Below are 11291 nucleotides of genomic sequence, written 5' to 3' on the forward strand. Positions count from 1 at the left end.
AGATAATGTTGTGTTAGATTCTCTTTTTATCGGCATTGCAACCAAGATGCGGGTAGTACATCATGGAAACATACTCCACGTGGAAGGTGATGTCAAGAAGCTTGCTGGATTTCTGGGGAGAGGGGGTTTTACTGCGGGTGTTTAGTTGCCCACAGGACTTGTTTTGGCTGTCAGCTGGTTAAGGTTCCTCAGGAATCCACGTAGTATTGGCGGTTTAAACCCGAATTCGCTTGTGCAGAATTCGCTATTCGGTGCTGTTGCGATCTGAACAGAAGTCAGAAGGTAATTGCCTGTCATTCCGTGGGATGTTTTTTATACTGTAAGAATAAACCTGATGTAATTCATTAAACGATCTGGAAAGACTACACTACTCGACAGTAGACTACAACTAATTTAGTAGATCTCTTATTTCAGGGTAGTTCTTGGTCCTGTAGCCTTCTAAAAATTATCGGGGCATCTATTGGGTTTGAAAGGACTTTAGAAATTCCTAACTAACTAACTAACTAACTAACTAACTAACTAACTAACTAACTAACTAACTTACTAACTAACTAACTAACTAACTAACTAACTAAGTAACTAACTAACTACCTAACTAACTAACTAACTAACTAACTAACTAACTAACTAACTAACTAACTAACTAACTAACTAACTAACTAACTAACTACCTAACTAACTAACTAACTAACTAACTAACTAACTAACTATCTAACTAGCTACCTAACTAACTACATCCTCCACCACCATCACTGGTAACAGGGGGCATATATAAGCCGTGATACACGATTGTCAGATCTTACATCGTCGTAAGTAAAATGCTCAGATCTTTATGAAATTATGTGTCGATTCAGCACATAAGTAAAGAAAGTCTGCTAAATTTATCCAAAACTAACTAACTAACTAACTAACTAACTAACTAACTAACTATCTAACTAGCTACCTAACTAACTACATCCTCCACCACCATCACTGGTAACAGGGGGCATATATGAAATTATGTGTCGATTCAGCTGTCTGTCACGTTAAAACTAAGTAAAGAAAGTCTGCTAAATTTATCCAAAATGTTCATTATAATCCTAAGCAGTTTGGTATTGAAAATCAGCATCTGTTTACAAAGTTAAAAGTCATAAATAAAAATTTCAGGCTATATCGAAAATAAAGACTTTTTTTGTAATTTTCAAGCACCGTTATCAGAAACTACTAAATATAAATGAATAACATTTGAACGCTTGTTTTTGAGCAAATTATTTAAAACGCCAATTTTTTGCGAATTTTTCCTGGGTATCAAAAACTACTTTTTTTTATTTATAAAACAATCAAATAGCACTCATATTGTTATTACCTAAATTAAAACGCAAAATTAATAGAAATAAAAAGCTTTGCATTACTAGCATTAATAAAACAATTTATTTGATGTCAGTAGTAAATAGAATTTCAAATAGAACACATCAATAAAAAAAAACAACGCTAAAAATATAATTATCACCTACTATGTCTACAAATATAGATAATATACCGAATTGGATTAAATCAAATCTCTTTGAAAATGCTTTGCACGACACTTTGGGAGATTTTAAAAAAATACTCAACTTTAAGGCTTTCCCTGCTTTAGCGCCGGGAGAAAATTATACCACAGTTATGATCAAAATAGAAATAGATGTTTTACTCGATAATGGTGAGATCCATAAAGAAAGTTTTATGCTAAAAGTGGCTCACGATAGTGAATTTTTTAAAAAAGAAATGACCAAATGGGATATGTTTAGCACCGAAATGGGTATGTATCAAGAAGTTGTACCAGAATTTGAGAAAATGTATGCCAATATAGGTTTGAAAGTTAAATTTGGCGCCAAAGCTTTTAAAATGTCCACTCAAGAGGATTATATATTACTTGAAGATCTGACAAAAAAAGGTTTTAAAAATGCTCCCAGACAGGAAAGTTTAAATATGGAGCATTGTGAAGCAGTTTTAATAAAGATGGCTCAGTGGCATGCAGCATCAGCAGTAAGAATTGCAAATAAAGGACCCTATGAATATAAATATTCGAAAGGTATGTTTATAGATAGTGGCAAAGATGTGTTTAAAACAATGCTCGAAAGTTCTTTAAAACATTTATTTAATGCCATAAAAAAGTCGCCAAATCTTGTAATATACCAACAGCAATTAGAAGGTTTAAAAGACAATTTAACTGAATTACTTTACATGGAATGTGCCAGATATGAACAAGAATTTAATGTTTTAAATCATGGTGATTGTTGGTCTAATAATATAATGTTTCAATATAACAAAGAAGGAAAACTGCAAGAAACTTTCTTCGTAGACTTACAAATACCCAGTTATGGTACTCCAGCACAAGATCTGCTATACTTCATAATAACATCAGCTCAGTTGAATATAAAAATTAATAAATTTGATTATATGCTAAAATACTATTATGATCATTTAATTGATCATTTAAAACTTTTGAAATATGGTAAATCTTTACCAAAACTAAAAGATATATACATGAGTACTATAAGACATGGTAAATGGGGTATGTATAGTAATTACTGTTCTATTGGATAAAATTAATTATATATTTATGTTTTTTTTTAATATCGAAATAGGTTTATTTTCTGCTCTTGTAACAATGCCAGCCGTTTTGTGTGATCCTTCCGATAAAGCTTCAGTTGATAATTTAGTTGGTGATGGCCAGGAAGCGGATAAATTTAAAGAATTTATGTATTCCAATGAACGTGTTGCTAAACATTTGGAAGTTGTTTTACCCTGGTTAAGCTGCAGAGGTGTTTTAGAATCTTAGATTTTTTAAGTAAATTACTGTATTTTTGTTAAAATTATGATGTTTTTAATATAAATTTGATATCAGTTGAAGTCTTGAAAGTTTGACACAAATCAAGATAGAAAGTATCACTTTTAAAAATTTTGTAAAGAAATCGTTTTAAAGCATTCACAACCACGAGTTGTGATATCTCCCATATAAAATATTATTCAAAAAGTATCATTTAAACAAGTAAAAGTTTTATATTCGGCTGTGCCAAGTCTTATATATCCTTCACCATGATGTGTTAAAAAATACAGTCAGTACCAAAAAGTCTTCCATACCGACCATATAATACCCTACATCAGTTATGGAAAATATGGACCAAGCCCTATAAATTTCTGTGAATTTATTTATATTTATATAATATTTATTTGTGCTGAATTTAATCGCGATATTTGGCAAGGTCATCAAGGCTTGTATAACAAAAAAAAATAAGACCTGTACCTTGCGCACAAGGTTTACATGGACAGCCAGCCGGCCAGACGGACGGACATAGCTACGACTTAGAAAACGATTCTAAGCCGATTGGTATACTTTAAGGTGGGTATAGAACATATATTTTTGTATGTTACAAACATCAGCACAAACCCAATATACCCTCTCCACTAAAGTGTTGTAGGGTATTAAACGTACCCAAAACCTTTCTATGGGTTTACACCTAATTCAGACTCTACATACTTAATATCATATTTCTATGTTCAATATTATAGCAAATTAAAAACTACTGAGTTCTCACCTAAATCCGACTATATATACTTAATTTCGTGTTTCAAGGTTCAGTATTATAGAAAATTCAAAAAGTACCTTTTGTAAAACAAAAAATATCAAAAAATCCCTTTTTTAAATCCGGACTTTACATAGTTAATTTCATGTTTCTGGGTTCATTATTATAAAAAACTTAAAAAGTGCCTTTTAAAAAACAACAAGTGAGAGTGTTATATTCGGCTGTGCCCAACATCAAAACGTCTAACACATACCGTAAAGGAAATGCTCCTCTATAAACACCAGGGTGATATTTGGAATATGGCTTAAGTAAGTCAATTAAGAACTAAGCTCTTTTGAAATAACAAGATATTAATTTTTTAAAGCAAAATAAAAAAATAACAAAATATTAATTTTTTAAAACAAAATATGTTTTGTAAATTCTTAAACTGTGAGCGTATGAGTAATTTTCTAAATGCGTCAATTATGAATCGATACTCATGAAATTGTGTACAAACGTTGATGTCAAATTTCATCGCAATACTCGAATTTTAAATAAGGAAACTCGTACTTTAATAACAAAAACTCGTTTCTGAGGGGAAACTTTTATAAGGGGGTCAGTCCACATTAAATTCGGAATGAAGAATTATGTTCCTAAGTATAAACTTTGGTTCATATAGTTCTTGTTTACATTAAATATCATCTCCGTACTCGCATTTTTATGACAGTAATTAGCTTTAATGTAATTTTTCAAAAAGGGGGTGTAGTTTGAATTACGAACACATTTTGCATGAAATTCGGTAGCGAATTTCATAACTCATGTTTCAAATGTCAGATTTTTCCTGTAATTCTCATGTCTTTATCGCCTTAGAACTTAGGTCTTAGAACTATTTCTTTGAATGATATATATTTTTAGCAAATTGGGAGATAATCTATCTCTATCTTGAACACATAGTTAGTTGTTGATAAAGTATTTCATAATTTTTGTTAATGGTAAAAGCTTATATGAAGCTTTTACCTTTAATGCTAATGTTTACTTTATTTTTTGACTAAAACATAAAGAAGGCATTTGTTAACATAGATAACATAGTAAATCGAAAATTGTACTTTCGATACGAAAAGAGAATTGCAAATCTTTTCGAAAAAAGCACCTTGTAAGAGAATCTCGTTGACAATGTTCTAAATAAATTTTGTTAAAAATGCATTCTGTCATGTTAATGATAATCAAAAATTTCCGCCAGTTAGAATTTTTTTTTTCAAAATCGAACTGCATTCAATTTAATGAATCTTAGAAAAAATATAAACTTTTTATCTAAGTACCACTTGAAAATTTCAAATGAATATGCATGTTTTTACTTTTCACCTCCTTTGGTAAATATATTACACAAGCTTACCAAATCAATTTTTTATACCCAACACCACTTTAGTGGGTAGGCACAGTGGCATGCAGCTTCTGCAAATCGTGTAGCTTTAAAGGGTCCCTATGATGGAAGTATTTGTGAGGGATATATCAAAGAAGAAACTCGTGAATTAACAGAAACTTTGTTTAGAAATTTGTTTAAAGTCCATTTAGATTGCTCAAAATCCTATGAAGGTCATGAATTATACCATGAACGTATGTGTGAACAACTCGATGGCAGAACGGATGAACTTTATAATACCGCCAAGTTGGATTTGATGTTTTAATGTTTTAAATCATGGTGATTCTTGGTCCAATAATGTTATGTTTAAGCATAATGACATTGGTAAAATTAAATAAACCTTTTTGGTTGATTATTAAATACCACGTTATGGAACTCCTGCTCAAGATTTGTACTATTTTCTGTTATCTTCTACGAAATATGAATTGAAAATTAAATACTTTGATTATTTCATTAAGTACTATCACACGGAGCTTTTGAAAAATCTTAAATTATTGAATTACTCCAAAAAGATACCCACTCTATCTGATATTCACATAAGTTTACACAAACATTTAACACATAAGTTATATCTAGTACATAAGTTATATCTAGTACTTGGTACCACTTAATTTTTGATCGAAACATAATACAAAACAACTCTTGTTTATCAGGAAAAATTTTTGTTTCTTAAAAAAAAATAGTTCAATGAATGTTCAGAAATAATATCACTCTCAAGATACTTGGATCTATGTTACTGCGATCTTGATTCGTCTGAATCCGTACGTCCAACTGTGTCAATAATCCTGTGCGTCTACTCAAAATACGTACCATCATGCTATCTTCAGACTGGCTTATTTTGAAGAGATTTCTCCTCTTGCTTTCATCAGAATCACCCTTTATGTTTTCACCCACCTTTTCATTATTACAAGAGGCCTTGGGGGATTCTCTGACCCTAATTTTTAATTCAGCTTTCGTCGCGTAGAATGATTTTGGTATATGGTATATTCGTTGCCGACTTCTAACGAGTGGTGAAGTACCGGCATAATGTAACCCAACATTAACGGAGTGTATTCATTTAAAGCTTTCTTAAAATCCAATACGGTTTTAGATTTTATTTTAATTATCTGTTATTGCTCTAATTATCTTCTGGCTGTCGATAAATATGTTAAGCTCTGCGGGAGCCATATTTATTCTAATCTAATTTACACCGTTATTGCTCGGACTTTTGCCTGAAAGCTTGTGTTATGTAAACGATTGTATATTTTATTATCTGGGTTTTCAATATTGAACAAAAGGCCCACTTTGTACCCCAATTTAGAGAAACAGATTTCTCCTGGAATTTGTTCTATTGTTCCGCTTGATCAAGACATTTTATCTAAAATCAGCGTTTCAAAGTTTCCGAGATAATCTGTATCTGGTATACCATCAAACACCTCCGATGATTGTGTATATCCTTCCAATGTGTCCTATAAAGATTGATGACGAGTCTTATAACCACTTTTGAACCATTTGACCATTTGACCGTAAGTGCGGCCTATATCTTAAATACATATCAATCTAACAACATAGATAGTTGACGTAGTAGACAAATGTGCCTTGTTGATTTTATCCTCTAGTTGGTGTCTCCATTTTAATTTCTGGTCAAGAATTACACCTTACGTACTTAACATTATCTTCTTGCCCAGTCTATTTATAGTCTAGTCGTAAATTCTTGCACTGGTTTATGGTGTAGTTTTTATAGTGTAGTCTATCTCTAGTGTCTAGTATATTCTATGGTCTAGATTATACTTTATATATAGTCTAGTTAAAATGAAGTTGATAGTAGTTTACAGTCAAGTTCAGCGGTTTCTAAATTCAAAGTAATTTCGCAAACATCGAATATGTCCAATCTGATCTAACATTACTCACCTTACCGTCCAGCGAAATTAAATAAATTCTTCAAATACGGTGAGAAAATCTGTATATTCTATACATTATTATATATATTTTAATCGATCTAATAAAAATTTGTGAGAATTGGTCCATAATCGAGCAAAATAAAACATTAAAAAGGTAAAACTAATTTACAACTTTTATTAACTCGAGAAACTTACTCTTCAATGACTACTTTATACCATATGCATTACATTCAATTAGTATAGTAAGTAATGAATGGAATTTTAGTTAAATATAGCATAATGGCGATACTGAATCCAAGTTAAGATGATATTTTTTGTCGTTTCTATGATTAGTAAGTTTTTAAAGTTTTCTGTACCCCGTTTCTGTAACTTTGAGTGGGAAGTTCTCACATCGAGAAGTGTGAAACAAAAAATTCCATCGTTTCTCGATTTGTGAGTAAAAAGTGTTTCTGTAACTTAAAGTGAAAAGAGGCTGCACGAATTACGTTTTCATTGGAAATTTCCAATAAAACAGCTGTCAAAAACACAAAAATTAAAAGAATAAAACAAAAATTACCGAACAAATTTATAAACGAAGAATAAATAAACAAAAAATATAGAAATTAAATGAAAATTGTTCGAAAAATTATCCCACTAAATTTGCCCTTGGCAAATTCTAAGTTTATGATCACGTACTTTTTTAGCATTTGCTTCTGTATATCCAAAATTCCTCCTATTTTCTAAAAATTGGTGAACAATATTTATTTTAATCTTCATTGTTTTATATAATTCATGTTTAAATTAAATTTTATTTACTTAAAATTTTCCTTTCCGCACCGTTTTAAAATGTGAGTTTTTTTTGACAGTTCATGTGACAAACTTCTCACAAAATTTTCTTACAGAAACACTTTTACTCACAAATTTCCAATAACCTAAGTCAAAAAACATAAATGACAGATAGTTCTCACAGAAACATTTGCATGTGAGAAATTATATTTTGCTTCAATTCACATTGTTTTTTCTTCAATTTCACTGTTTCATGCGAGAAACTTCTCGATGCGAGAGTTACAGAAACGAGGCACTGGTCTCTATTCCCAGCAAAATTTTTACTTACCCAGTAAGTTGACAAGTAATTTAGGAGCAAATTCTAAGCACTTACTTTTTGGGTGAATAACTACTTATTGTACTTTCCCGTCTTTCTCGGATTTAAAATCGACTTTGCAGTTATTTTCTATTATACTATCTGATATGTGTTTTACACAAAACTTTTAATAAATATTTCTTTAAAATAAACTTTTAATATCGACTAGGTTTAGAACTAGTTTTCTTTTATAAACATATGCAATACACAATTACCTACAAATCATATTCAAACAAATTAACTAATGTTATTGATAACGACCACTTATTACCAAGTAATATATGAAATAATTACTTTACCATAATACTCCTAATCGACGAGGTTAAAAAAATAACTGGTTACAGCCAGGTATTTTTGTATTGTATTTATTATACCAGTAAAAACTTTCATTAACATGTAAGAATGTAAAATGTCATTGGAGTCAAGTACTTACCACAAGCGTCATTGAAAAGTATGTTATTAGGTAAGTAATTACAATTAAAAGCCATTACCCAGTTTTTGCTTGGATGCTATGATTCGAAAAACAAACTTTGGGTTCGTTGGACTGATTCTCTAGATAATTGGCTACAAATCCCATTAGAAAATAAAATAATGTTATAGAGAACGACCACTCATTACTTGGTAATGTATTAACTAACTACATTATCTAAACTACTTATTATCAAAATTTCAAGATTTTTAGCTGGAAACGAACAAATTGAAAAATATTGTTTACATTTAATTCTATTTAAAGATGCTGTTAAAAATATTTATCTTTGATATATAAGTGGAACTGGTAAAAATAACAATATCTACATATTTTATTTAATCTAAACTTTAGATTCTAAAGCATATGAACTAATATTTCATGTGTTTGTGTAAAAAAAGCTTTTTATCAATTTGGTTCTCAGATTTAAAAGCGCCCATAGTTTTTTTCTGCTGAAAACACTATGAAACCTAAGTATAAGTATTCTAAATAGAGAATAATTTCAGTTAGTTATATTTTTTCATCAAGTGTGAGAACATTGAATTCTATTTAACGTCTAATTGTTAGATCAAGTTTTTTTCAGATTTAACTGTGATTGTTTAAAGTAATAATTCACTTTAATAGAAATTATATTGTTAGATCAAATATGGTTAATGATCAGGAAACGACAGCAATTGCAAACGATATACCATCGTGGATTAAGGTTTTCTTATTCGAACCGGTTTTTAAAGAAATAGAATCTCAATTTTATCAAACGAAGAATTTTCAAGCTAAACGAGCTTTGAGTGCTGGTGAAAATTATGCTACTATTATGTTGCGTATAGAGGCTGAAATTGAATTAAAGGGTTAGTATTGAAAATTGTCTTTGTGTCGGGTGATTTTAATGGATTTCTTTTTAGATGGTTCATCAAAATCTATTACCCTAATGTTGAAGACAGCTCATGATAGTGAAATGTTTCGTCAAATGATGAAAACTAATAATATTTTTGATGTCGAAGCTACGATGTATCGTGATATAGTCCCAGAATTAGAACAAATGTATAAAGATGTTGGGGTGGAGGTGAGATTTAGTGCCAAATCTTACTTACTCACCACCGATCAACCTTATATACTTTTAGAGGATTTAAAACCCGAAGGTTTTGAAAATGTTAATCGTTTGGAAGGCTTAGACATGGAACATACTCATGCAGTGCTTAAAAAACTGGCACAATGGCATGCAGCTTCTGCAAATCGTGTCGCTTTGAAGGGCCCTTATGATAAAAGTATTTGTGAAGGATTCGTTAAAGAGGAAACTCGTGAAATGGCAAAAACAATGTTTGGAAGTATGTATAAAGTTCATTTGGATTGTGTAAAATCCTATGACGGCCATGAATTATACTATGAACGTATGTGTGAACAACTCGATGGCAGAACGGATGAACTTTATAATGCCGCCAAGTTGGATTTGAATGAATTTAATGTTTTAAATCATGGTGATTGTTGGTCCAATAATGTTATGTTTAAGCATGATGATACTGGTAAAATTAAAGAAACCTTTTTGGTTGATTATCAAATACCACGTTATGGAACTCCTGCTCAAGATTTGTACTATTTTCTGCTATCGTCTACGAAATATGAATTGAAAATTAAATATTTTGACTATTTCATTAAGTACTATCACAATGAGCTATTGAAAAATCTTAAATTATTGAATTACTCTAGAAAGATACCCACTCTTAAAGATATTCATATTAGTTTACATAAACATCATCCATGGGGTAAGTTTATATTGTGACTAGGACATATGTAGAAGGTATTTATACCCTACACCACTATTGTGATTGCTTATGTTTGCAACGCCCAAAAATATAGATTCTACACGCACCTTAAACCAATCGACTCAGAATAACTCTCTGTGTGGATATAGCTATGTCCCTCCATCTGTCTATCCGTTTGTATTTCCATGTAAATCTTCAAAAATCGACAAAACATTTTGTTAAATATTTCTGAACTTTAACACAATTACAGGTGTAGGGTATGATATGGTTGGCCATGCCCAACTATAAATTATTACATATTTTAATATTTGTATTTTAAAATTTATTTAAGGTTTATCTACTGTGATTGGTGTTATGGCCGCAGTACTTTTAGATCCAAATGAAAATGCAAATATTGAAAATTTTATTGGTGAAGATGATGCTGGCATGAAATTAAAAATCCAAATGTATTCAAATGCTCGTTATCGTAAACATAGTGAACTGATTTTACCTTGGCTGTATAATCGTGGTGCTATATAGGATTAACAAATATATGCACATGTATGTCGTTGTAGTATGTTAGTGTAATTAAGTAAATTTATATTAACTAAATTAATGAAAAGATTGATTTGTTTTTCTTTTTAGATAACTTAATTTTTCTTTTTAGATAGCTTAATTATTTACAGTTTATAATATACACAAAATTTATACATATAAAATATAATGCCCTTAAAAAACTGTTAATTACTTTTCTCACAATAAGCTTAAACAATTTTGAAAAGATTGCAGATAATTTTTCTCGACATATTACAAAGATATTTAATGAAATTTTACATTTAACTTGGAAATTATTAAAATTGGACAAGCCCCAACCAAATGTTTATGTGAGACAGTTAAACGATATAATTCTGTACGTCTATAAATGTATAATTAGACCATTCCTTTCACACCTTTCTTTCTTATAAGAGAACCTAAACCTTTTAATTTTAATCCGTGTGTCCGTCTGTCCGGCTGGTTGGCTGTCCATGTAAACCAGAGAAGATCAATATTGCCATAACATAGCACGCGTGATAGGGTAAGAAAATTCTGCTGACGCTAAGTTGATACACATATACTATAGATTTAATTCTTCTTCTTTTTATAAT

The 11291-nt window shown here is 30.4% G+C and overlaps 2 protein-coding genes across 2 annotated transcripts; both read left to right on the plus strand.

Annotated features, from left to right (window-relative positions):
• Window positions 1-1441: 1441 nt before the first annotated feature.
• Window positions 1442-3007, plus strand: LOC111676010. Its single transcript, XM_023436893.2, has 2 exons — window positions 1442-2533; window positions 2607-3007. The coding sequence occupies exons 1-2, from the start codon at window positions 1495-1497 to the stop codon at window positions 2798-2800; spliced, it is 1233 nt and encodes a 410-aa protein (XP_023292661.2). The 5' UTR covers window positions 1442-1494; the 3' UTR covers window positions 2801-3007.
• Window positions 3008-8948: 5941 nt separating this feature from the next.
• Window positions 8949-10848, plus strand: LOC111676020. The gene is made up of 3 exons (XM_023436901.2): window positions 8949-9255; window positions 9310-10167; window positions 10499-10848. The coding sequence occupies exons 1-3, from the start codon at window positions 9057-9059 to the stop codon at window positions 10684-10686; spliced, it is 1245 nt and encodes a 414-aa protein (XP_023292669.2). The 5' UTR covers window positions 8949-9056; the 3' UTR covers window positions 10687-10848.
• The last annotated feature ends 443 nt before the right edge of the window (window positions 10849-11291 follow it).

Source organism: Lucilia cuprina, chromosome 4, assembly GCF_022045245.1.
Source record: "Lucilia cuprina isolate Lc7/37 chromosome 4, ASM2204524v1, whole genome shotgun sequence".
NCBI lineage: Eukaryota > Metazoa > Arthropoda > Insecta > Diptera > Calliphoridae > Lucilia > Lucilia cuprina.

Coding starts and splice junctions, on each gene's coding strand:
- LOC111676010 (XM_023436893.2), top strand. CDS start 1,495: ATGTCTACAAATATAGATAATATACCGAATTGGATTAAATCAAATCTC. Junction 2,534..2,606: donor TATAAGACATGGTAAATGGG/GTATGTATAGTA, acceptor ATATCGAAATAG/GTTTATTTTCTGCTCTTGTA.
- LOC111676020 (XM_023436901.2), top strand. CDS start 9,057: ATGGTTAATGATCAGGAAACGACAGCAATTGCAAACGATATACCATCG. Junction 9,256..9,309: donor GGCTGAAATTGAATTAAAGG/GTTAGTATTGAA, acceptor ATTTCTTTTTAG/ATGGTTCATCAAAATCTATT. Junction 10,168..10,498: donor ACATAAACATCATCCATGGG/GTAAGTTTATAT, acceptor AATTTATTTAAG/GTTTATCTACTGTGATTGGT.